At 40.0% G+C, this 26,645-nt stretch overlaps 1 protein-coding gene across 4 annotated transcripts in view; it reads left to right on the forward strand.

Moving 5' to 3' along the window:
- Window positions 1-22,711, forward strand: part of TBC1D30 (TBC1 domain family member 30) — a 57,349-nt gene extending 34,638 nt beyond the window's left edge. For 3 of the 4 annotated variants that reach the window (XM_075495053.1, XM_075495070.1, XM_075495062.1), the window contains 9 exons: window positions 725-850; window positions 1,970-2,155; window positions 5,709-5,877; window positions 7,339-7,507; window positions 10,459-10,564; window positions 16,146-16,258; window positions 16,432-16,571; window positions 18,239-18,445; window positions 20,039-22,711. In XM_075495053.1, the coding sequence (XP_075351168.1) occupies window positions 725-850; window positions 1,970-2,155; window positions 5,709-5,877; window positions 7,339-7,507; window positions 10,459-10,564; window positions 16,146-16,258; window positions 16,432-16,571; window positions 18,239-18,445; window positions 20,039-20,817 (1,995 nt within the window). In that variant the 3' untranslated portion in view covers window positions 20,818-22,711. Of the gene's footprint in view, window positions 1-724; window positions 851-1,969; window positions 2,156-5,708; window positions 5,878-7,338; window positions 7,508-10,458; window positions 10,565-16,145; window positions 16,259-16,431; window positions 16,572-18,238; window positions 18,446-18,653; window positions 18,711-20,038 lie in introns of all 4 variants that reach the window. The other variant, XM_075495077.1, reaches the window with a different exon arrangement.
- Window positions 22,712-26,645: the final 3,934 nt, after the last annotated feature.

The raw sequence follows: 26,645 nt of genomic DNA on the forward strand, positions 1-26,645 counted from the left end.
TGGTTCAGGAACTTTTCAAATGTTTAATAAAGGTCCAGCCTTTGTCTTAGATACGCATGCATAAATCTGTTCTGGTAATTATTAGGCTTTAAAAATAGTCAAAATGTTTCTTTTCGGAACTCTCTGTAGCACCAACAGTTTAGGAAGCCCTCTTGTAAGAGTAAGTTACTCCGATCCAAGTGATACTTTCAGATCAATTCCAAATGGTTAATACTAGACACTATTTCTTCTGCAAAGTTGATCAGAAGAGACCTTGATAAAGAGAGGCACCACTTAGATTTCTTTTGTGGGGTTTCCAGGAGATGGATCCATGGTTGAGTCTGAGGAAAGCCTGCAGCAGCATTGCCTATTAATAAAACTCCTTGCTGGTTATGAGGCTAGAAGGGCTGAACTGAAAAGGAGGGTCCTTGCAGGAGAGTGTGCTTCCATCTTGGAGGACCCCTGTGGATTCAGTTTCTGACAATGGACTTGCATCTTTGTAAGCAGTTCACAGATCTGGACACTTAATGCTAATGGTTTCCTTCCTTTCTGTTTTAGGGAGCAAGGTATTACTTTAATTGTGCAAAAATTGTTTTAGCTATAGTCCTCTTCTGCATATTTCAAGTCTAACAGCAGATCACATACGGGTGAGAGTGGTGAAGTTCATCTAACAGTATATATCAAAACTGTTCATATTTTATCTGACAAAAAATTCATTTCGTTGACTTGCTTTGTGTGTTTCTAGGTTTGGCTGACCCTAGCTGATCAGTACTTACACAGTATAGCCATTGACTGGGATAAAACCATGCGTTTCACATTCAATGAAAGAAGTAATCCTGATGATGACTCTATGGGCATCCAGATAGTAAAGGTAGCCAGCTAATTTGTTATTTTATCTTAATTTTTTAATGAAAAGTTGAATTTTTTTTAATAGATGGAATTTGGATTTATTTTGTTCTCTGCAACTGCTTTGGCAAAAATTACAACTTAATTCCCTTTGGCCCACCAAAATTATTTCTTTGGCTTCTTTGGTCCTTCTTCTGCACTGGCCTGGTTAGTGTTAGCTGGGAAGAAATTTGCTTTTACTAATTTTTTTTTTTCCCCCTCAATTTCTACTTTTTTATTTTAAAAGAAATACTGGAGTTTAATGGAGACAAAGGAACATAAGTGGTTTTTTTCCCTCTTTTCTATAAACACACACAAATGTTTGCTTGGATTAAAAAGTATGTTTTATAATATAGCAATTGAACATTTTTCAGTTATTTTACAGGAGTGAAACACCTTTGTCTATGTATATTTCTCACCTAATTAATATTTAATATTTAAACCAGTGGGCCATTTTAAGGAAGAGCTTAATAGATTTGTATTGCTGTGGTGACTTAAATATTAGTCTGTTTACCTATTTAGGAGAGATTGTGTTCTATAGTCACCTTAATTAGAGTACACAGAGCAAAATACTTTGTGTTCCTGATTATTACAACTGTCATCTGTACTTGGTAATTTAAGCTTATAGATATTACTTATGAAATATTAAACATTGTAATACATGTTTTGCCTTTAACTTATAAATTGCTTAAATCTCAAGGACACTGTTTCTGTTTTTTTATGTTTTGAAAACTTAGTTGCCTAGTAGTTCTTTTATACTTCGATAAAAACAGTTGCTCTTTTTTGTTCAATTAAGCAGCTGTTATGTCTTGTCTCTTTGAAACCTAGATATCTGTTAATATCTTCTGTGGCAGCTTCATATGAACATCTTTTAGGTAACTTGTTTACTTAAGAGCTTGCTGAACCTATTTCTCTTCACTAAGCTAGAGATTAAAAAAGAAACATTGTCATCAACTTTGGGAGTATGTACTGGGAGGGTGGAGGTGGAAGGAAAACTGGGACAAGGCAGGAGAACTAAAGGGGGAAGGAAAATGCACATCTCTTCTGCTCTTCTCTTTTTTTCCTTTTCCTTTTTTTTTTTTTTTTTTTTCCCTCTCCTTTAAAGGACCTTCACCGAACTGGTTGCAGTTCTTACTGTGGCCAGGAGGCAGAGCAAGATCGAGTGGTATTAAAACGCGTTTTGCTGGCTTATGCCAGGTGGAATAAATCTGTTGGCTATTGTCAAGGATTTAACATACTAGCTGCACTTATTCTGGAAGTAATGGAGGGCAATGAAGGGGATGCCCTGAAAGTGAGTAAAATATTTTTTTTTCATTGTTGAAGGTTGCTTTCAGTTAGTGAACTTTAGAATAAACCAGTGTGTGAATTTTTGTAGACAGCCTAAAAGAGCAGGACTCAAAGGAGTTAACCAATGTATATCTGCAGATTGTTTGTTATCCTGGCTGAGCTAAAATGGATAGTTTGAATGTTATCACTGTTAAATTTATTTTTTTTCCAAACAGAAACAAATGAGGGCTTGGCCATAATAAAAATAATTTGCAACACTGCTACTGACTTTAGAATATCTTATCCTATAATCCCAAATCTGCTTCCAAACACCATAGGTAGCTGAAACCTTCGTGTTCCATTATCAGCCTCTTGTGTGGCAGTAGCATGCAAGGCAGTTAATAAATCTGCTGCATTTTAAAGCAAATTCTAAGAAAACACAGAATAAATATTTAAAATGAAAGTAAATCACTTTGAAGCTACTTTCTGGGCTACGTTACTCATACAGTGTTTTATTTTTTTAGACCTTTTCTATTCTAACTGAAAGAAAGCTTCATGAAATGTATAATATGTCAGAAAATGGAAATACAGTTTACTACAGGACGTGGTTTAAGGTTTGCCAAGATCATGTGCAAATTTCCTTAAGTAAACTTGCTCATATGTGTGAGCTGGGGTCAAATTAGTAAAAGATGACTGTGACTCTTGAGATACTGAGCTGTTTGTTTTGCCTTAGACAAAGTTTTAAATATGGTAAATATTTAAATTCACTCAGAGCTCCTAAAATATAAAGCTTGTGCTAGCAGAGTCCAGCTAGCTGGTATTTAGTACTTCATTCTAGCGAGCTGCCTGTAATAGGAAGAAAATACCATAATATACCTACTTTATATCAGAGAGTAAAATTTCCTTTCAATAATTCTTGCTAAAAATTTCCTCAGTATTTTTAACTATAATTTGTCACATTTTATTGTGATCTTATACTGTCCAGAAGCTCCTAAAACACATTATGATAATATAGGAAATATGATTGCCCAAGGTTTATGAAGTCCAAATTGATTATAAGAACTGTGTGCATCCTTATATTATTGGATTGTCTTTTACTGTGAGCAGTGTCAGGCTCCTTGTGCTAAGGAGACAGTGGAATGGCACCAGTCTGCCCTGGGGAGGTAAAGCACTGACGTCTGTTAGCACCAAAATGCGTCTTACCTGGCAAAAATAAGAATGGAAAATAAAGTAATTTCTTTTCCAAGCTTAGTGCGTGGGCTTTGCAGGGTTGGAATTTCCCCAGAAGACAGAGGGAAAAGGGAAGGGCGGGGGGGGAAAGGGGAATTGGGGGTTAGCATGTGGCTGTTTCATTGTAGTCACTGTGCCATCTAAAGCAAGTGATGAGTGACTTTGAAACAGCTGCAGGGGCTGTTGCCTGTAAAGCTGCCCTCAGGATTGGAGCTATGGGGAAACTATGTTTGGATTATTGCAGAGTCTAGGAGTTAAGGGAGCAAGGAGATTCTCGGGGCTCTCCAGTCAGGTCCCCTTTCTGGGAAGGACGTTATAAACAAAAGCTCTGTGTCTGGGAAGTGTCTCCCAGAGGCTGGGAAACAGCTGGTACTATGGACATCATGGGGCTTTAACAGCACAGGAGCCAACATGGTAGCTTCAGTGAATGCCCAGCCAGGGATGCTTGAGTCTTCACTAGTTAAGGTAAGCATGTTTAAGTTAAATCCCTTAAGACACCTCAAAGTTAGCCTACTGAAATTGTGGTAAGCAAGAAAATCACAACTTGCATATATAGAAGCTATCAAAGTACGCATAAAAGTCTCATAGATACTGAAACTTAAAAACCATTTTTTCCTGCACATTATTGTGGGGAAATATTACGAAGTCAAATAATAAAAAGAAATGTGTAGAGAGAGATGTCATGAAGAAAGGATCTCTTGCAAACTGGTAAATGTGTGAAGCTGCTTTTTAAAAAAAAGCATTCTCAAAACAATTCACATGCCAGTGAAATAGAATGGACTTCAGTGTTGCAAAAAGATTTCTGTTCTTTCCTGTACTGTCATATATCTGAGACTTCTCAATTTTGCTCCCACCACACAGTGGGAAGGGAGCAAAAGCCTTTATAAAATAGTTTCTTTAAGGTGGGATTTATTGCTTATGTCATAAGAAATTAATGAAAACACAAATAGCATAGTTGTAAGTTAATGTTGTTATATTAAATTATTCTTCCATTGGTTGAAATATTTCTGAACAAAATAAAGCACATTTTTAAAAGACAATAAGGTGTCCCAGTATTCAACAAAGGCTAGGGAATGCATCTGACAAAATATGAGACTCCAGCTTACTTGTGTACCATGTTTTGATCATCTGTTTCCTTTCAATCCTTAAAACTTAACAAAACCAAAACAAAACAAAAATCAAAAATGTGTAAAAGCTGTTGATACAGGCAAATCAATTACTGATCTACGTGCTTTAAAACATGGAACAGAAGACTGTTATTGCCTGAAAGAGTCTTGCAAGGACAAGTGGTAGTATGCAGTCACAAGCAGCTGGGAGAGGAAAGGAAAGGAAGGAGTAAGACTATGTAAGGTGGTGCTCTTGGAAGTCCAGTGTCTGCCAAGCTATATTTGTGGGCATCTTATGAAAAGAGAGGGATTGGAAGGAGGATTGTCTCCTGTGTATGAAGGTGCCATGCTCCTCTCAAGCATTAGAGGCTGTATGAAACAGATGATAGGATGCTCATCTGAAATTTTGACAAAGGAGTAATGGAGAGTTGAGTAGATGGGATGACTGCATGCAGGCTCTCTGGATATGGTTTGTAGAGTGGCTACAGAGATTGTAAAAGATCCTGAAGTGAAGGTCAGGATCTTCTGTTGGGCTGATGATATACATCGACTTCTGCATATTTCTTTGTTGCCTATGTTCATTCTCAAAAGTTTGACAGTATCTAGTTAATACATTACCACCCATGTAGCTGAGCTATCTCACTTGAAACAGATGTCTGTTTAAAATGTCTCATGCTGCTTTAATTTAGCACCTTTTAAAGTGACAAGATGAAGTGCAGCACACAGTAACACATCACAGTAAAATGTGTGGAGAATGTTTTTTAAAGAACAGTATCTTGTGTTTTGGAGAGGGGGAAAAAGATGATTTGGAAGATCAGTCTTCTAGTTGTGGCAGTTAACAACCAGAGAAGGGACAGCGGAACTTCCCAACAGTGTGGAGAATCTCATAAACACGTACAGCATCAGAAGTGCCAAAAGTTGCCTTTGGTTTGAGTAATGCTTCCAATTTGGGCATAGCTTACTGTGATATTGATTTCAGTCATTAATGGTTCATAAATTCTGGACAGCTTCAGGTGGCCTTTGCACCTTGATTGCTTGTGGATACCTAGAGTTCCTGTGGATGCTTAAAATGATAATGTTTTCTCTCCATATAAATGGAGATACCAGAGGCATGTGTTGCCACTGGCTCAAAACCATTCTTTAGTGAACAGAGAACTTTAAAATTCTATATTTTTTTCTGTTATTCCTAGAAAATAACTGGCACTGTAAGTCCTACATGATTATATTTCATTTTCCCCACAGATCATGATTTACCTAATTGATAAGGTGCTTCCTGATAGCTATTTTGTCAATAATCTCCGCGCTCTCTCTGTGGATATGGCTGTTTTCCGAGATCTTTTAAGAATGAAGCTTCCTGAACTGTCCCAGCATTTAGACACCCTGCAAAGAGCTGCTAACAGAGAAAGTGGAGGTAGGTTCAACAGAAAATGCTATTAAGTTCCTTTTTGCTGTTGTTTCATCTGAGCACTGGTCTAAAAATACATTCTTTTAAGTGTTTACATGAGTTTATTGCTTAGAATATATAAAATTGTTAAAGTGAAAGACGACAGTTTCCATTATTGATAACCTTAACATAAATAGGTGGCACTCTCAGGAAAAAATAAAAGGGAAATAATTTGGTCCCACCCCTAACTGCAAACAGAATCGTGTTGACAAGGATATGAAATGTAGGGAGTGACAACACAGCTTAGTACGAGGGCTACCTTGAAAAGGTTGTTTCTTGCCTTAGCTCAAGATACCTGTCCTACCATTGCTCTTTGTAGTTGCTAGCTTACATAGATGCTCTGGGAAGAGTTACAATGTGAGAGCCAGTGGTGGCTGGTTAGTATTTCTTCACCTGGATGCTTAGCAATACACAGGTGCAAAACTCAGAAGTACTTTTTGGGTTGCTACCTGAAAACTGTGATTTTTTTTTTTTTTTTTTTTTTTTTTTTTCAGGTATAGCATTCCCTCCAGGCTTTTTCTTTTTTTAAACAAGATACAGCTCTTTTATTTGGCAGTGTTTTGGGGAGGGTGGGTTTTCTGTTGTTGGTTGGTTGGCGTTTCTTTTCAGTCTGGAAGCTAAGTGCGCCCAGCGTTCCATCTTAGAAAAGATCTACTACCATGTTGCACGTAAATAAACTGTGATTGTGCCCAAACTGTATAAAAACAAAGGATATCAAGGAAGTATTTGTTGTTTGAAAGTGTTTTCACAGGCAGCAGCCTCTGTGGTCATGGCCTTCAGTGCATCAGCTGATACTAGGATGCACAAAGTGTTCTCTGAGCATAACAAAGTAAAACTTCAGAATTTCAGGCTGAAATACTAAATCTTGTTTGGAACTTAACAAGCCAAAAGGAAAACTGAGTGTGTTACAGTCGCTTCTGCGAAGCTGGCAGTGCATCACGGTGTTAAAACAATAGATAAGACTTTACAGAGACAGTCACCTTCACCTTCATGTAGATAAAGACTTCTTATGCCATTAGTTTCTGAAGAAATGCACTGGTTTTTGGGTTTTTTTGGTGGTGTTTTCTTTTTTTAATAAAAGCTTTTAGCTCATATGGCTTTGGGGAAGGGAAAGCAATCTTTCTGATATAAGGGGGAAAAAAAAAAAGCATGGTGTTTTCCAAGGTTTACAGTCCAAAACCAATGCTGCTGCTTAGAGCTTTTTGCAGGGCAGGAGAATGAAAGGTGACTAAGTGTGTCATTTTTCCACCACTCTTTTTCCCAGCTTATCTTTGGACAGCTGCAGGCTAAGTAAGTTTTGAACAATAACAGAGGTACTAGAATGCGTGGTAGATTTCAATATGCAGTTTATACTCCTTGTAAAATAATAGTAAATTACAGTTACTTTAAGCACTTTTTTTTTTTTTTTTTTTTTTTTTTTAATTTCAGGAGGCTACGAACCCCCACTTACAAATGTCTTCACAATGCAGTGGTTTCTGACTCTCTTTGCCACTTGCCTGCCTAACCATACAGTTCTGAAGATCTGGGATTCAGTATTCTTTGAAGGCTCTGAAATTATACTGAGAGTAGCTTTGGCTATCTGGGCAAAGTTAGGAGAGTAAGTGGTCATTTTTATCTGATTTTTCTTTTCAGTATAAGCAATGTGTGTAACTTATATTGTTCTGAAGAGTGTGGTCTCAATTCTAAACAAGATGTAATCTTTCAGGAGAATGATTCTGCTTTGAAAAAGCTGCACAAAGTGCCTCTATGGCTTCCTCAAAAACATGTGCTTCTGACATTGTGTCAGAATGGGCACAATAATTAATTGACCCTTGCTGCAGGAAGTGTCTCCAATTGTTTGCGTTGTCTGTGTATCATGTCTCATGCTATGCCAAAAGGTTGGTTGGACTTTCCAGAACACAGACCTCTGAGGGAGCTGGTAAATACTCTGTGGAAAGACATACAGAGAGACTTCAGGGTGACTAGCTAATTTAGTCGGGTACCTGAAGCTGGGGATATTAATTCCCTTATTTTCACTTAAGGAGACATAAGGATTTGAGCCCATTGGCTATACCCAAGAAAACAGTTCAGTGTTACTAAGAGAATGATTTAGTGTTACACGGTTAAGGCCTGCAAACAAATTTTCCTGAAATTCTCTGCTTTTAAGCACATTCTAGCCAAGTTTCTATTATAGTCTTTTATGGCCTTGGAAACTCACCACATAGGACAAAACCCAAGAGATGGTTAGTTCTTCTAAACTCCTCTGTTGTCATAGCAAATATTTGCATTCCAAAGAGTGTACAGTGCTCCCGGACAAATGAGTTTTGTCACTGATTTCAGTGGGAGGTGTGAGCTCTGACAGGTCGAGCAGATGTTAGTTCAGCTGGAAATCTTTTTCAGCTGGCATCAGCAGCTGTGTCAAACTTTTCTTGTGATGCCTATCAACACTCACCTTCCTTTTTTCCCTGAGACTGAACCACTGGGATTTATGTTCAGCTCTGTCCTTGGAGGTTTCATTTCTTTTTTCTCTCTGAATAAATTAGCACTGCAGGCCAGTAGCATTGTAAGAGACTTTGTTTAGTATATTTAATTTTTAATCTGAAGAATAATAATTAGAATAATTTCCTAAGAGCTTTATTTGTTCAGTTCATGAATGAAACTTGCATGAATCATTTGCATTAGGATTAAGTTATATGTAGTCCCATTGTGCCTTATTACTTTGTACCATACCTTTAGATAAAAGGTCCTATTGCAGTGGGTCTCTGTGCACTTAAAAGCTGTAATTAAAAGTGTTCCAACTCATGATAAAAAAAAAAGTCCCTGCTTTGAAGATTTTACTGTAAAACTTAAAGCAAAAATGAAACGTGCTTTATAATAATTGGAACAGAATGAAGAAATCTCTAAGAATATGTCCAAAACAATAAGCTGATCACACTGCACGCCTTCTAACTATTGTTTGTGGGGAATGGGAGAAGGTCTGGCAGATTTGGGGGCAATTAACAGAAACGGACACTGGTGTGACAATGAGTCACTAAAACTGAACAAGAATTGAAATTCTGTAAGCTTGTGATTAAAGATATCAAATGAGATGAGGAAGTAAAAGATTGGGCACTATGTCTTTGCTGGGAGAAGATTGTGATTTTGTTCCTCTTTCTTCTCCACTAGAAATAGAACAGGGAGATTTAAAGAAATGGGGCCTGAAACAGTGATCATAGTCTCATGATCTTCATACTTCTCAAGACTATCTTTCTAGACATGAAAATGGGGTGAGAAGTACTTTTGCTAAAATGTGGGTGGTTCAGTCATACTTCTGTTTAAAGGGAGACTGAAGGAATGGGAAGGTTAAAAATAGGTGCAGTAGAGAAAGCAGTATATGCAGGTCAAGAGTGGCTGAAGGTATCAGGGAAGGTAAGCAGTAAGTTTGTGATAATTGGCTACATACCCATTGTTTCTACACTTTTTTTTTTACTACTTAATCATTCTTTTAGCTAAATTATGTTAAGATTTCAGTAGGAGTTTCATAGTTCAACGGTTGTTCTCTATAGACACTGAAGATCAAAAGAAGCTTCCTCTTCTAATCCTTAAGAAAAAAGGCCATGTACTTTTTTGATCATTCCAGCAGTTGTATTTTACAGGGGAGGCTACAATATGTAGCCAGCAATGCATTTGTTTGGGATAGAAGTAAAATAAATTTTTCACTTGACGGGAGAGGATGTTTAGTGCCTGACCCTAATGTATGTAGAAGAGCAGCTCACAAAAGCATATTACTCTCATTTCTCTTCCTCCAGCTGAAACTCTGTGGGTGACTGTGTTTTTAGAAATTTAAAGAAAAGTGTGAGGAAAAAAAAAAAACACAACAAAACAGAAAAACAACAACAAAAAACCAACCAAACCAAACAAAAAAACCCCAAACACCACCAAAACAGAAAACCCAAAAACAAACAAAAAAAGTGTGCATCTCTAATTTAGAAATAGCTTTCACAAGTATGCAGGGTATGAGTGAATTTCCCTTCATTCTGCATTATGTGAGCTCAGCTCTTTTGAATACAATGACGTATATAAATACACCTACGCTTAATTTACTCCACTGGAATGTTTTCTGGCCAGCGAATATGTTCCAGTCGGACAAAAAGACAGTTGAGCCAGTGAATTCAGCTGTTCGGTGCATAGTGAAGAATGGGTGATGAGGCAGTCAAGAAATCTTTATGCTCCCTTTTTGAGCTGATGGGAGAGCTCCCTTGTGCTAGTAGGAGGCAGGATTTATTGATTCTCATGTTGTAGAAGTGAAAGAGGCAGAGGGAATAACTTGTCCGGACATGCATGAATCCTTTATTGTGAGCAGTCAGGACAGCAAGCTGTGCTCGGTACATCCTTTTACTGCACCAGTATTTCCAACGTGATGTGCACAGTTTTATTATTTGAAAGTGTAGGGAGGATTGCAATAAACTTAAGAATTAAGGTGACTAATGGAAGCACATATTTTGTGATGACAGAAAGTTCAGTTTTGGTTTGGAGGTGTATAATCATATGTAAAAGTAAAATACAAAACTAACATGTATTTTGATGTAGGCAAATAGAGTGTTGTGAAACTACAGATGAGTTTTACAGTACCATGGGCAAGCTGACCCAGGAGATGCTGGAGGACAGTCTAATTGACAGCAATGAACTCATGCACGTGAGTAATTGTGATATAATTATTGTTTGTGTTTCCTGTGTGTCCTTTAAGTACTGATTTCTAACAAATTACGTTTTTGTTCAGATACTACAGAAACCTAAACTCTCCCAAGAATAAAAGTTTAAGATAACTGAGTTGAGCTAGCATGTCAATGAAACAAATAGATGACCTGCAGTTAAAGCTAAAATCTTATCTTATACATTAAGTATAGAAAACCACTAGGCTCCATTTGATAAAAATTGGTTGTATGTTGACGGCTGAAATTTTGTTGTGATATAATGTCCAATTGGATTTACACAAGTAAGATGTAGAATCTTTTAGTAGTCATAATTTTTAGGGCGTTCTTTTGTTTTATTTTTATGTTTTGGCCAGTTATTTATTACATTGTGTCCTTTTCATTCTGCAGACACTGTGGGAGACGAGTTTATCAAGTGAGAAGGGAAAAACAATATCCTCCGTGATTAAAAAAAAAAAAAAAGCCATAAACAGTTGTCAGTGAACTATAAACAAAGACATTTGTAGATAATTGCAGTCCCTGAATTCTTAAAGCATACGTCATTGTATGAGAACAAAGATCCACGTTGTTCTGGGAAAGGAAAGGGCCTTTAGTATAACAGATATGGTTGCATTGATTTGCACTTACACTTCCCCCCCCCCCCCCCCCCCCGCTATCCTTGAAGTGTTGTCTACTTAGATGTTTTATAAAGTCTTCATGCCACAGTTCTGGAACTTTGCTTTTGATGAGTTAGACTATGGTGATTAAATGGGTGCAAATTCAGAGCACATAATTAATCTGAAATTTTTTACCTGACTTAGGGGAAGGCAAACAAAGTCAGTCTCAGTATATGAAGTTGGATGAGTTCATTACAGTAGTTAACAGGGGACTTCTGTAACCCATTATTGGAAGCAAAACTTACTGACTGGCTGGGATAATACACTTCCATTGTCTGGTGAAGTACTGTTCTGAAGTAAAGGATCATGTTCAGATTTTTGGCTTTTGTTATTGCTGCTGTTTTCTTTAATGAGGGAGCTCTAGGAATGAGAGAGGTGAGCGCTGTGGCTTTGTTTTGCTTCAAAAATGGAAATGCAGCTGGTCAGAGTACTTGCATGCTTTTTAAGTGTTAAGGTTTCTCACAAGGCAGTTCAGATATTGAGGATGCATGAGGAGGGTGGCCCAAGGTGATGCATTCTCATATTCATTGTATTTCAGTTCCTGGTCTCAAGCGCAGTACGAGATCAAGATGTGGCATTTGTGACAAAGAATAATGTTGGGAAAGCCGAAGTGGGCTTTAGTGACTCAGTGTGGACTTCTTTCTTTGCTGTTGTGTGTAATAGAAAATAAGGCATAGGTAACTTACTGGTTGGACGGATGGAAGGATCTTTTTGGTTTTTTTAGCTGTTGCAATTACAAGTACACTAAATTAGCAGTCTTTTTGTGTTTCAGCAAAAAATAAGCACTTGGTGCAAAGTAGATGTGTGTTCATAGTGTACATGTGTATTTTGTGACACTGACAGGAATGGTAAGGTAGGATAGCATTGCCATTGATATGGAGAATGTGGCAGGTTTAATTTTCTGCATAGAGAAGCAGTGTGTCTGTTTTCTGTGTGTCCCCTCAGCTGAAGAAATCACTAGTTTAGATAGCATTCTTCAAGTCAAAGGCAGGCACTGGCAGGCTCTCTTTACTGTAAGTGGAGAGAATTAGGCACTAGAAGTGTTTACCCTTAGGGGATATGAATGCCACCGTGTGCCTGGTTGCTGCATTTGAACAATTTTCTCTGTGTTGGAGAAGAAAATAAAGAAATATGAACCATTGCCTTAATGAAAGGATCCAGGCTGCTTGAAGACACTTTTTAAAAATTGCTTTAGGCTTTTTCAGAGGAGTCAGCCAGAGATGAATGTTTAGGCTGCTTTGTTTTCAAAATGTTGTTTCCCCCACAGTCAAAATCAGGATGGTGAATTTGCATCTAATACTTTTTACAAGGTGGCTCAAGGATTAGTATCCTACTGTGGGAAAGGATTAACATCCTACTCTGCCTTCCCTACACATTTCAGTAAAGGTTGCTGGTGGCAATCATCTCACTTTTCTTTAAACTTGCATGACACTTACATTTGCATCTGAACTACCTGTCCAGACTTACTTAAGACACTGAAGAGTAACAGGCACTTCTCTGCCACTAGAAAACAAATTGTGCTCTGAAAGGCCTGTTTCCTCTGGGAGTTGGAGGAGCGGAGGTATGGCTTCAGGGGCAAGTGTTGAGGGAGCAGATGTCTAAAGTAGATCAGAGGACTCTTGTCCTCATTCTCTCCACCAGCATGTATAGTTGGTGCAAGTTTATCATTAAAAATGCCTGTCTCCCTCCCTCCCCTGCAGACAGTACATATGCCTGGGATTGAGGACTTAAAGCTTTTGCAGATTTGGCCCTTGCATGGCAAGAGTTCTTACAATGTTGTGCTGAGAAAAGCATGGAGGGATTGGAGGAGCAAGCAAGCCTACAGCTTCCTCCTTTTTCAGATTGAACAGTTTAGGTAAATAAAGGGTAAGTGCTGTACACATCAGATGCTAGACCAGGTATGTATTCAGGACTAGAAGTTAACAAATACAGTATACAGTATGCCATTTTATTGGCCTATTAATAAACTTTGGTTCTAACATGGAGACAGAAGGCTGTATGCCAGGTGTCTGCAGATATTCTAAACAGCGTGTGCTAGATTGAGTACGTGCTTTCATGCCTTCTCAGAAAGCGAGCATTTTTATAAGCAGCTAAACTAATTCAGTTTGTACGCCTAGAAACATTCCAGCGTAGAGGAGATGAGAAGCAAGCAGGAAAAGGAGAGGTATCCCTGTGTGTTTACAGTAGTGGAGGGGAACAGGTATTAATTTCTCTGTAGTCCCCTAGCATTTTAGACTATCTCCTGTAGACAATTACCCTGATTTGATGGTATTCACTTATAACTTTCTACTTGAGTAGCACTTTGTTTTCTTTTGGGTTTGTTTTTGGTTTTACTTTTTGTTTTGTTTTCTTAGTGAAAGTGAAAAGAGAGAGGAGCCTTAAACCAGTGTGGGGCGGCTCTTGAGATGTGTGTTTGAGCTGTCTGCAAAGGCAAAACTGCTTTACCCTCTTTTGGAAGCCACAGCCCAAAACCTTCTGTATGGTATTCTGCTGAGGGTGTAGATGGCTTTGCATTTTTAGGGTAAGGCAAAGGATTGACAAATGCTGCTGATTTGAGGTGAGAAGAGAGGTTTTTTCCTTGTCTTTTTTCTTGTTCCCAGAGTCTGTCCCTTATGGCCATAAATAAGAAGTTTGGCTGCATCATGCTTCATATGTGTAGGCTGTTTCCCTCTTGCACAGCTTCACCAGAATTAACCAAATGGCATCCAAGGTTGTGTGCAAACTAGGAACAGGATGCTGTGACTCTGAAGCGTTGTTGTGAGGAGATCACAGGTGTTGACTGACAGTATTTTTTTAAATTTCTAGTGGAACTTGCATCAGCATAAAATTTGTTTGTGGATCTCTTAGCCAGGTGGCAAGCAAGGCCTCTAGTTATAATCTGATAACAGGTAATTAAGTTAAAAATGTGTATGCTAAATGAAAGAAGTTGCACAGGATCTGGAAGAGACACAGATTGGAGACAGGCAAAAGCTAAAAGCATAATCTAAAACAGTAGGTGCAAGGAGTAAATGGAGGACTCGGAGTTGACTCTTTCACTTAAAGGGTAACTAGCATATGGAACAAGTTACCTGAAAAGGCTGTTGACATAAAGAGTAGAAATAAATTCCAGACACACCTCCTTCTCTATGAAGGGAGAGAGTTGAGACATATGGGGGAAGAAAACAGGAAAGTGTGGTGGAGATCAAACAAACAGACAGACATGTTGGGCCAGAGGTGGGTCTTTCTCCAGATCATAAAATTCCTTCGTCTGGTAGACTGCCGGGATATCGCTCTTCAGGCCCTAGAGAATATTTGTCTTTCACAGTAGCATTGTGGTTTCATAGAGTGGCAAAGCTTCAGTTCATGCTCTGGGTTTTTGTAGGCATTCTCCTTGCTTTAGAGTCTGTGCGTGGCTTGAACTGTGTAAAAGCATTTTCATGCAGAAGCCTGTTGAGCTGCACTATTGCCCTGTGCCTGATCCAGCCAGGAGTGTCCTTCCTGCTCCTCGTTGCTTACATCATTGCCGTTGGTGAAAATTTTTTTTTTCTTCTTCTGTCAGGAAAGGTCTAGTACTGAATTCACGTTTGAGATTTTCCATAGTGTATTTAGTACAGACAAGGCATGGTTCAAGAATGACTTATGTAGAAATTGTTCAAAATTTCCTTTCATCTTAATTGAGGCCATTTTGCCTTCAGATGAAAATGTCACTGACTTAATAGTACATGAAAAAAAATCTATATATAAGTGAAGATTTTCTGTCATAGCTAATGAGAAATTTTTACGTTACTGTCTTTCAGAGGACATTTAATATTCAAGATGGGGAAAAGTTATGATTTTTCGGAGAAACTAAGATAAATGATATTTCAGCTATTTTTTTCTTTTTACTTCTGACATTGAGACTCCCATTGAATTGTGTGTCAGTTCTTTGAAAGTCCTGAATAGTTGTAAGTGTACAAAAGCAGGGAAAAAAAAAGGCAACTAAAATAGGTAGGAAGAAATCAGGAGTGATGTTGCAATGAATATGATGTATCTTTATGCCAGGTTGGCTGGTGACACACATTCTGTTATTACAAAATGACTTAAAGCAAAAATAATGCTGAAAGCAAATGCATTTGCAACTATTTATCTTCTCTAACTCTCAGTATTGAAGTAAATAAAATGTATTAGAGTTTTTTATGGCCTTGTTTTAAGTTCTAGGGACTACATGTTGAGTTCAGAGAGCTGCAGAGAGGTTTCTTTGTTCAACATAGAACAAATTTTTTTTAAAAAAACCACCACCACCACCCCCCCCAAAAAAAACAACCCACAAAACCCCCCCACAAAACAACAACCAAAAGCAGAAACTGAGAAGGAGAAACAGCTGGATAACGTTGGGTCCTTCCTCTTTGGCTATAACTTTTGTGTTGAAGTGATTTCCTTCACACAAGCTCTTGGGGCTGCTTAGCTGAAGTAATGGATCTGCTAACAGTCCACATCACGTGAGGATGTGCTCCTTCCTATCTGTGCTAGTGTCAATACCTTGTTGAATACTTGAGCAGAAGCGTACCTCTTCTGGAAGATCCCAAAACCCTCAATGATGCATTCATGTAAGTGAAATCATAATTGGAGGAGGAGGATTTCCGGTGTGCTGGCAAGGAGAGGATTGACAATGATTATTAAATAAGTACAGGAGTTGAAAAGGACCCTACATCTCATGTTATCTGCGCCATTTTTTTTTTTCCTCTGAACCATGTATTTTTCTAGTGAGTCAGTCTTTATTTTTCTTACAGGAAATACTGACTGAATCATAAAACTAGACCATTTCCATTTTCTTACAGCACATGAGAATGTGCAGTCTTTAATCCTGCAAGACTGTGAATGTGGAGAAGTCTTTTGTGGGACTGTTAGTTAAAGTGACAATTTTAAAAGCTGCATTTTTTTTTCTCCCTAGACTGTTTATACCATGGCTCAATTTCCCTTTCCACAACTGGCAGAATTAAGGGAGAAATACACATACAACATTACTCCTTTCCCTGCAGCAGTAAAATCAACTTCACTTTCAGGGTAAGTTTGAAATGCACTGCTTACAGCATATAAAGTTATTGTTTACCCTACACAGAAAGTGAAAAGGCAGGTGGCATCCTCCCTTGTATACTCCTAAAGAAGATAAAGATGTTTGGTAATGATCATATTTAAGAATGTCTCTTTCTTATTTCTCTTATGTTCTCATTTGACAGAAGGCTAGGCAGAACCAGAGACAGTGATGAGGAGAATGATGTAGATGATGAAGACTCAATTGCCAATGCAATTGGCTGTCTTGGACCATTAAGTGGGTTTTTGGCACCAGAGCTCCAAAAATACCAAAAACAGATGAAAGGTAAAAGTGCTTTTGTTCATTCTGGAAAATGTAGTTAAATCTGCATCACCTTGCAGAAATCGTCTGTACCTTCCTCTGTGAAAGCTGCTATGAAAATTGTGTTTTATGTTCATGTAGAGATTACAGCAGGTACCAAATGACTTGCTCTGTGGTCCATGGAGATTTCTTCAAAGTCAAGTTTGAAGGCTATATGTATACAATAAATGACTGTGTAGTTAAGGATTTGGCTACAGTAATGGTTAAAAAACCAAGCCCATAGTGTTGCCCACCCACAAAAAAAGAAGCACACGTGTGGAAAAAAAGTCCACCCTAAATCCATGCTTATTTCCAAGAAAGCAGTTAGGTAGTCAGCATTTTCTGAAGAGTGTAGATGTAATAAATAATCTTGACCTTTAATAGCATATGCATGGCTAATACTGGAACCTGTCAGCAGTGAGTGTATTCTGCAGGTCATTTCACCGCCCTTTTGGCCAAACCTTCAGACTGTTGTATGTTTTGTATATATTCACATTTTTGTAAAATTGGGTATGGTTTAGGGTGTTCTGACAAAATGTCACTATTTTCCAAATCCCTCCACATTGAAATAAAATTTCTGACAGAATTGTATGTTCACCTGTGCAAGCTCTACAAGCAGAACAAGACTCTGATCCATACAAGAAAAACAGATCATTTGTTAACTTGCAGCAGCCTTTACGAAATGGTACTGGATCAACAGTGATTTTATGATATCCTGGGAGAGGCTGTAGTTGTTTATCTCCAACCCACCCCCAAAAAACCTCAGACTGATGTAGCAGTTGCTGTTATCTGATTACACATCATCATTTTTGTGGCTTAGTTTTGCTGAGACCTATAAGCTGCAATTTTCCTCTTGATTGCTGTGGTATTTTGTTTTTCCCTTCCTGAGGGACTGTAAGTCTCTACCTGCTGCTTCAAGCTAACACTTAGAAGATCAAACTGCTGTTGCAAACTAAACCAAAGACAAACAAACATCACTTGAAAAAGGATTATCCCCTTGACCCTGGAGTGCCAGTTTGGTGGTGCATCAGAAACAGCTGTGAAAATAAATTGCACTGCTGCTGTTGCTCTGCAGCTGTTGATCAGAGACGCTCTCAAGTTGCCTGATCCTCAGCTGCTCCGCACCTATCCCTTTTGTTGCTGCTAGCAGCTTTCTCCCTGGGGTGCTATAACTGTTTCTTGATACTTCTTGCTGGTATCACTAGGTCGGTTGTTTAATCGCATGCCTGCTTGACTGTAATGTATTTTATAACTTGCATTGTTAGTCTCCTCTTTGACCAACTGAGTGTCTTTAATAATCAGTTTCTGAATTACTTTAGTGATGGCTTGATGTACCTTTGGGTAATTGAAGAACTGTGCTTATAACTTTGCATTGCTATGTTAATTGACTTTTGTACTCTTTAAACTCCCCTCAAACCCTTGCTATTCTTAAGCAGTAGTTATAGAAATGTAATACTACTTATTATAAATAGTACAGCTTTGTTAAATATACATATTATAATACATTTTTAATTAAAGACTACAGTTAAATAAGACAATAGGAATCAGACAGACTGATCAGAGAAGACATAGACTTCCCTTGTAGATAATCTGCGGAACTTTTGAGTATGCCAATTTACTCCTCATCTCCAATTTATTCCCACTCTGTGCAGATCAGAATGAAGAGCAAAGTCTGGGTTCCAGTAACATTGCGGAATTAAGTCCAGGAGCAATAGACTCTTGCCGAAGCGAGTATCATGCTGCTTTTAACAGCATGATGATGGAGCGTATGACCACTGATATTAATGCACTGAAAAAGCAATATTCCAGGATAAAGAAGAAGCAGCAACAGCAGGTTCACCATGTGTATATCAGAGCAGGTAACATATCAAAACATGCTTAATTTACTGATTTACTACAAGCTAACTTCACCGTAGGAGATAAGGCAAATAACATTCTTTTATATTTAACCAAATAGACAAAACAAAAGAGGCTGATGGAATATATAACACATTAGTAGTAAAGTGGGTACCACTTCGTACAGACAGATTGTAAATGAGAAGGTGATGTTTTTTCTTCTTTTGTCAGGATCTGAAGATGACGACCCTGGGATTTTTTTAGGTCCCAGGGACCAGCTGAACAATGGTATTTAAAAGTGTCTTTGCTATCTGGGTGCATTGTGTTGATCTCTCTGATTAAAAACTTTAAATCTTTGGCATTCTTGGAGTTGACATACTGATGCACTGGAAAAAGTGAAATGAAGAGATGAGTACGCTTCAGACTGAGTGGCAGGTAGATTCCTAGCTGGTCCATATTATCCTAACTCCTATGAGTTCATCCGGGCATGGCAAATTACACAGCTGAAGAACGGGCTTAGGTGTTCCATTGTGGCTGACAGTTTACCTAGCCATAATGATACTGCTGTGAGGATTGAGCTGGACATCAGTCCATTATTTAGCAATCCATGTTACTAAATGGAGTCTGTTTCCCCAGCTGGCAAACTCAACAATGTGGGGGTTAGCATGAACAGTGCAGCTGAAGGTTTTAGTGGGTGTGCACGCTGAACACAGCCCACCCCACTCATTCCTCCCCACTTAGGTGTCATCTTTCTAAGTCAGCATTGAACCATGCAGATGAGTCACTGGAGAATTTTTATTCCTCTTCTAGATTGTCTAAGCTTGTCCTAGCAGGAGCATTTGAATACATAGAGCTGCAATTTTTCATTAACATAATTTGTAAGGAAATTTTTTTTAAATATTGGCAAAGTATTTGCTTTGAACAAAGGCTGTAGCCAGCAGAAACGGTGCAAACAGTAAAATGTTGACTCTCAAGGATTGCCAACCCCCACCCCCCAAACACAAACCTTTCTAATCTTACTAATCATGATGCAGGGCTGGGTTTGTGGTTTAATCAAACTGTCATCTAATTACCTAATTCTGAGTCTACTGCCCCAGTTTAATAAGAGGACCCTAACAGAAAAGAGTTGGTGCGGTTTATCCATTAAAAGTACATTGGTTGATTCTCCAGTCACACAAGCCTCATGGAGAGGCTTATTTCACTGACCTCGTATAGGGACTGAATTGCCTCTCATGGTTGGAAGAGAAATGAAGGAGAGGGGAAAGATCAGAAGCCAATATTAATGTTAAACTATCGGTTACGGTGCAATGCCAAAAATAGAGAAGCTATATCTGTTATGATTTATTTTCATGGTATTCCTGGCTCAGGACTTACCCATAGGTAAGAAGCGGGGAGGGAGGACAGGAAATTTTTATTATAGAAGTTACAGCTTTGTGTTTGACTCCAAGATGTAAGAGAAAGTCAGTGGGTTTTGTTTTTTTTTTTTCCTAATAGCAGTCAGTCCTACAAAACTGTTATACCTCAAGAAAGGCATCAAATTTGGTGGTGGATCCTTAGAACATTAATTTGTTTTGTTCTTTAACAATACTGTGTTTCTTTTAAACGTTTTCTTTCAGACAAAGGGCCAGTTACCAGCCTCCTGCCTTCTCAGGTAAACCATTCCCCGGTAATAAACCACCTCCTTTTAGGAAAGAAGATGAAATTGAATAACAGGTCTCTCAAAAATGCTGTTATTCACATCCCAAGTCATGCTCCAGGGAAGATGTCTCCCATTCCCCAAGAAGATCTTAAAACAAAACTGAACTCTCCGTGGCGCACTCACATACGAGTTCATCGAAAGAATATTGCTAGGGCCAAAGGCCAGCTGGGCTATGGGGATACCGTAGGACTAATAGATGAGCAGAGCGAGAGCTGTAAAACAAATAGTCCTGGCGCAAAAGAGGAGACTTCCAAACATTCTGACTCTGGAGAAAGAGAAGGAGGTGGTTTGGATGACAGGACTACTCGAAAAGCTGACCAGCAGTCGTCTGAGCCAGTCTCTACGGACAGCACAAACATGTCAGTGGTTCAGCTAAAACTGGAAGCACTGGAACTCACCTCAGATGATAAAACCGATGCTGAGTCAACACCCCATCAATCTGGCCAGCCACATTTATCAGAGTCCTCCAGTTCATCCAGCAACAGTGGAAACCTGCCTAAATCTCCCCAGCCTGGGCACCCAAAGCCGCAAGTCTTCAATCCTTTTCCCAGTGTCAAGCCTCTTCGAAAGTCAGCTACAGCCAGGAATTTAGGGCTGTATGGCCCCACTGAAAGAACGCCAACTGTACACTTCCCACAAATGAGTAGAAGTTTCAATAAGTCTGCCAGTGGCAACAGTGGGACCAGGAAACGATGATGTACTACCTAGCACTTTCTATTTCTGACAGCAACAAAAAATTTGTATTGCCTTTTTTTTTAAATGTGCGCGTGTGTATGTGTGTCCCAAAGCATTTCTAATCTTTAATTAAGTAATGGGGACAAAAGTGGTTACCAGATATATAAATATGTGTCTTTGAAAATTGTGCTCCTGTGTTGTTATGGGATAGATAAGCGAAGATGCACTCTGGCACCCTATTATCAATTCTGATGGTTCTGTGGTAAAATAAACATTAATTTGCAGTGTGAAGCATACTGTTTCTTTAAATCTAACTCAGACATAAAATCACTGGCTGCCTTTAACCCCTCATCCCCCCATGGCTGCCTCCTCTCTCTTTCAAAGCTTGAAGGACAAATTGTCCGGTGCAGCAGACTTGTATAACAGTTTTTATGACTGTTATGCAGCTTCCCCATTAGACCTCATCATCATGCTCTGTGAGTAGCTGGAGAAGCCATGACTAACAGAAGCACAAGCAGCCCTAGCAATCAAAAGTACCACCTTGTGTCTGACATTACCACTTCCCTACCGGGCCATCTGGCGTCAGACATTCTTGAGCAGCATTTTGTGCTTCTTTTCCCACAGCAGTTTTTAATAGAATACTGTTTTTAATAGAAATGTAATCAGTGAGCATGAGAATAGCAGACATAAGTCCATCCACAACACTGCTTTACTCCTTTTCTGTTACATATGTACATACATACATTTCTGTTACTGCTGGAGAGTTGCAGCACTGCAGAATTAGGTACAACTATATGTGTAGTTGTATGAATATTATGGCACATCTTGGCTTCAGTGGATTTAAAAGCTGTTATATAGATTACAGACTTGTAATTAAATGATATTTGCCAGCTTAGCAGTAGGTAAAATATATGAATGTTCCAAAGTAGTTTAGGGTTTTAAATTCTATAAATAGAGTGATTAGATACTTAGGGTGCCACTTATCATTAAAAGCCAACACATCAGCCACTATGTAAGTGGGATGGACCCCGGGACTGCCATGGGCTTCCATGGTTTGGTTCTGGTTTGGTGTAAAAGAGCAACGGCAAAGCGATAAGCTTGAGTATTTACTTCCAAATCAAAAAGCAAAGCTGGTGAATACCATAAGACAAGTACTTCCCCACCCCCACCCCCCTCTATACATTAAACAGGCAGGCAGAGAAACTAAATGTGAGCAATTCAACTTCAGGGTTGCAAAATCAAGCACTCCAAAAAATTCAGGTTGCTCTTAAACTATTACAGCTCTGCTGAATTGTATGTATTGACTGTGATTCATTGCCTTACTGCTTCAAAGTTTCCCATGACACAAAGTGCTATTACTTTAAATGGGAGTAAAAGCAGTAATGATGAATCAGTCCCATTCTATGTAATATCTTTCTTCCTCTCTTAAAATTCTTTGTTAAATTTGCAAGTTAATATATCATTGTTTATTTATTAATGTATCCCATAACCTGTAGGATCTGATATCAGTTTTACTGTATACAATAACTTATAAGCTGTACAATATACCCTGTTTATTGTTGTGGGGACAGTCTTATTTTGTTGTTGTTTTATACAAGTGTATGCATATAAAATAATATACAAGTATGAACACTATAAATATAAAACACATGTAGATCAGATCTTGCCCCTGCCTTATTTTCAGGTTATAGTAGTATTGTCACTAATGATTATTGATAGTGCTAAGTAAATTGAAAATAATGTAGAATTTAGTCAGTGATCATGGACTGTAAGAGAATTGTTTCTGCCTTGATTCAGAAGAAATGGACTTCTCAAAATTTTACTGTGAATTATTCTCCCCAATTTTTCTTAGCTTCAGTGTATCATGCGGCTGTATACTGAACCAGTAAAAATAAAAGGACTGTCATTCTGCAAAAACTGCTAAAATGTTGCAAGTATGTGCATGAATTTTCAACACGTTAAGATGTGGTTAAGCAATGGAAAGTTAGCAAGCTTTGCACGGATATTGGTCTGGGGAAAGAAATGCCAATAGAACACTAATTCTAGCAATTCAGATGTAATCAACAATTGACGAGTGTGCTCTGAGGGTCTTCTACTCTACTTGGCCCATTAGGATAGAGGCAAAGGAACCATGGCAACTCAGTGCATTAGTTTGATGATGTTTGATGCGGGAAATTTTCTTTAAGTACTGCTAGATGAGAAAATTGAATGTCATTTTAGCTGTTCAGTACCTCAGAGCATGTTCACTACCTGAAATCTGCCTGTTGAGCATACAGCAAAAGCAACTTCTTCACTTGGTACTGAGGTGGAACATTAAGATGAGGTCCAGAGAACCAGGAAACTCCGGAGAAGTTTCCAATTATTTTTCCTTAAAGAATCCCTTCAGCAAATGAGGTCTGGTGATGCAGCTGGGCTTGGAAGAGTGGCATTGCAGCACTGAGGATGTTGGGAAGCACGATGATGGGAATCTCTGCTCCATAAACATCTGCATTTTGTTCCCCTTGAGGCTGCCTTGTACTAATATTCTCTTCCATGCAACTAAATGACCTTTCTGTTTGTTGCAGTTTTTTTAAACTCCTCCTTTAAACTCCTCCTACTTATTTTGAGAAAGTATTTTATTAGGATCAGATTGACTTTTATTTCTGAGAATGTGTTTCATCATCATCAAATGGAAGCTCTCAAGGGACAGGCATTTGATTCTGTTTTGAGGACACTTACAGTCCTGCAAGTGGAAATGGGTCCAAAGCTATTCTGAGATTATGCAAAATTTCCTACCCTGCGGGAGTAAAAATGGTAAATGGTAGAAATCAGTTTTTCAGAACTGCAGGCAGCAAACAGTTGATTTCATCCAGAACTGCAGCTAGGGAAAATATAATTTTGTATGCTTAACAAAAATCCTACCAGAATCCATTCAAAAGAACGTAAGTGGTTGCTAGAAAGGCAACAAAATGTTATTTCAAGCAAAAATAAAATGCAGCCCTTTACACTGATATTTCCAATTCAGGTAAAAGTTCACATTCAAAATTCAAGAGAGGCTTTAAATCTGTTTCAAACCTCCACAGCATGTATTTTAAACCATGTGAAATTGTTCATACAGAAATGAGGTGGGTGGTTTCACTGTTCTGTAGTTTTCCTTGATCTTCCTGTGATGAGTTACTCGGTGCCCGTCCCCAGGCAGCAGTGGCACCTGGCTGAGTGGCACCATCTGACACCAGCTCCACCGAAGCATGAAGAGACAAAAATTCATCCTAATGGATCCTTGTCCTTGTCAATGCTTTGTTTGTTCCAGTTTTACTTGCTTTTTGTTGGCGGAAGATTCGTTCGAGGCGGAGGGTCGTCATGCAGCCCTGCGAGTGATTTGAGATGTGCAGTTGTCCCAGATGAGCACCTTCAGCCCGTGTGGCATCAGCCAGCAGGGACCGGTCAGGTGACAGGTTTCTCCAGCAGCTGGAAACTGCTGTGTTCGGACACCTCTGCATTGGTGACAGCATCCTCGGGAAGGTGTACTCCTCTGGGAGGGTCATGTGTGGGAAGGGTGGATCCAGCGTACTGCAGGGAAGTGCACGTGTGAAGGGTGTCTTCTGCACATCCTTCCCCACTGCAGAGCCTTCAGGGCTTGCACAAGCTGACTTTGACTGACACGAGATATTTAACGTGATCTAGGAGGCAGAGGTGGTTTGCAGCGTAAGACCACGTGAGGCTAGCTGATGCTCGGGCCCAGCTTCCCCCAGCCTGCAGGATGCCATTTCAGCTGTGCTTCATCCTACGAGCAGCATACAGCACTTACCGGCTCACCGCAGGTTTAAAAAGAACCACAAATGTTGCCAAGTCTTTTTCTGATAAAACCGTATCAAACCACACTGGCTTACCACAAATAAGCAGGCAGGCGTGGTGGTGGCGTGGGAGGCAATGCATCTGGGTGGAGAGGTTGGGAGGAGGGAAGGAGCAACCCATCCAGGCAAAAGGTGCAAGAAGTTCTGAGGGAAAGCAAACTCCTTGGTGCCTGTGCTTCTTTTTAGGTTGTTTGTTTATAAACAACAAATCAAAGGATCGGATCCATAACATGCCGCTCCCTGGCCGTCTTTCGTGTGTTCAAAGTGATCATGGACTTGCCTGATGCCAGTGAGGAGCCAACATCGCATGATGTTGTTGTCCACCCACTTGGTAGCCCAATGGTTGCCCGCAGCCTGCCCTGGCAGGAGGGAGATGCCAGCGGAGAGCCCGCCGCTGTGGTTCACTGCGGCTCAGTTCGCACAGCGAGCCGTCGAAAAGGCAGCGAATGCTCAAATCCCAGCCGGGGTAAAACGTGTGCTGTTATTGCTGGCACACCTGACTTGGCCTGTGCTCTGAGCCAGCTCTGCGGGGAGGGTGTAGCTGTGATGGCAGTGCCCCAAAACTAGGCTAGTAAGGTTGCTAACTGGCAGGTATGCCAGCCCATTGCTGGATGGATGTGCCATGCAACTCCGGGTGAAGCTTGGTGTGCTATCTGCAGCTCCACAACGCGAAGCTGGCTCGCCAGCTCAGCCCAAAGGCTTTGCAAGCCTGTGTGTGCTCAGAGCAGGGCTTGCACCAGTTTCCAGGGGATCTGGTGGTTGCACGCACCGCTCAACCCACAGTAGTGCTTGGGATGTAATCCTCTGCGTCTGGTCTGTCAGCAGCAGCCCTGCCGGTCTGGTAGAAAGGGCTGCTACGCGATATGTTGCTTGATCTCTCCCTCTCTCAAGGGTGTGTACAGTTTTTCATTATCACTTGTTGTTTTTTTGATATTTTATAATTGTTGGTGACATGGGGAATTTTTTTGAGCAGTGCCTCATTTTTTGAATACTGGAGCAAGAGAGCCGGGAGTGCTTTCTGCATCACAGCACTCAAATTTGCAACTGTTCCTCTCTACATTTGGCTTGTGCTTTCCCTTTGTGAACTCCCAACCCTTGCTTGTGTTCATTGACAGCGTGTTTGATGAGTTTTCAGGAAGACAGGGAAAGCCATTACTGGTTGGCTTTGCCCAGCATCTTTTCTCTGACCACTAATGGTTGGAAACACCTAAGAAAGGAGTCCTGGAGGAACATGGTGCATCCAGAGCCAGCCTTCCCTTGGGACAGTCATCTGATTTTCTCTGGGTTGTGCACATCACACAGAGGTGAGGTGGATGGCCAGGCCAGCGGCTCAGGCCAGCTGCTCACCCACAGCAAACCAGCGGCATGCTGCTCTGGGCAGCTGCGTGCACAGCAGGGACCACAAACAGTGGTTCAGTAGCAAAATTTCCTCCTTCACATGAAAAGAATAATAATAATGGAGACATGGCCAGGAATGAAAAGAATAATAAACACCAGAAAATGTGAGCCTGAAACAGTAGCTGTCGCTGTGATTCCTGCTGCGTGCTGGTTTGCTTCTGCAGGCTCCACTTGCAAGTTGAGCTGCATGGTGGTTCCTCCCGTCCAGGCTGACCGGCCTCCGCTTGCTGGGGAGATGCCAGAGGACTGGCCTGGGGGATCCTCCAAAGGGGCAGGAGGCGGGAACAGGCTGGAAAGCCTCGCAGGCCCTCAGAGAGTCTGGGTCCAGTGCTTCACACAGCCCACGCAGTGATGAAGGACACTCAGGCACTAGTTCCCGACCAGTTTTTCAGCCCTGCTTCACCCAGTGGTGTTGCTTTGCTCCTGCTGCTCACTGCCCATAAAGGCTCCTCCGCTGCACGCGGGCACATACCTTGCTTTCCCTTCCTAACAGCTCCAGTGGCTTCTCCAAATGACACGCGGGTACGAACACCGGCCCAGAGTCCAGGGCAGGAGCCAGTCAGTGCAGATACACCACAAGAACACCTGTGGAGGGAAGGGGTTTGGCCAGCAAGAAGG

The sequence above is a fragment of the Mycteria americana genome, chromosome 1, assembly GCF_035582795.1.
Source record: "Mycteria americana isolate JAX WOST 10 ecotype Jacksonville Zoo and Gardens chromosome 1, USCA_MyAme_1.0, whole genome shotgun sequence".
Classification (NCBI taxonomy): domain Eukaryota; kingdom Metazoa; phylum Chordata; class Aves; order Ciconiiformes; family Ciconiidae; genus Mycteria; species Mycteria americana.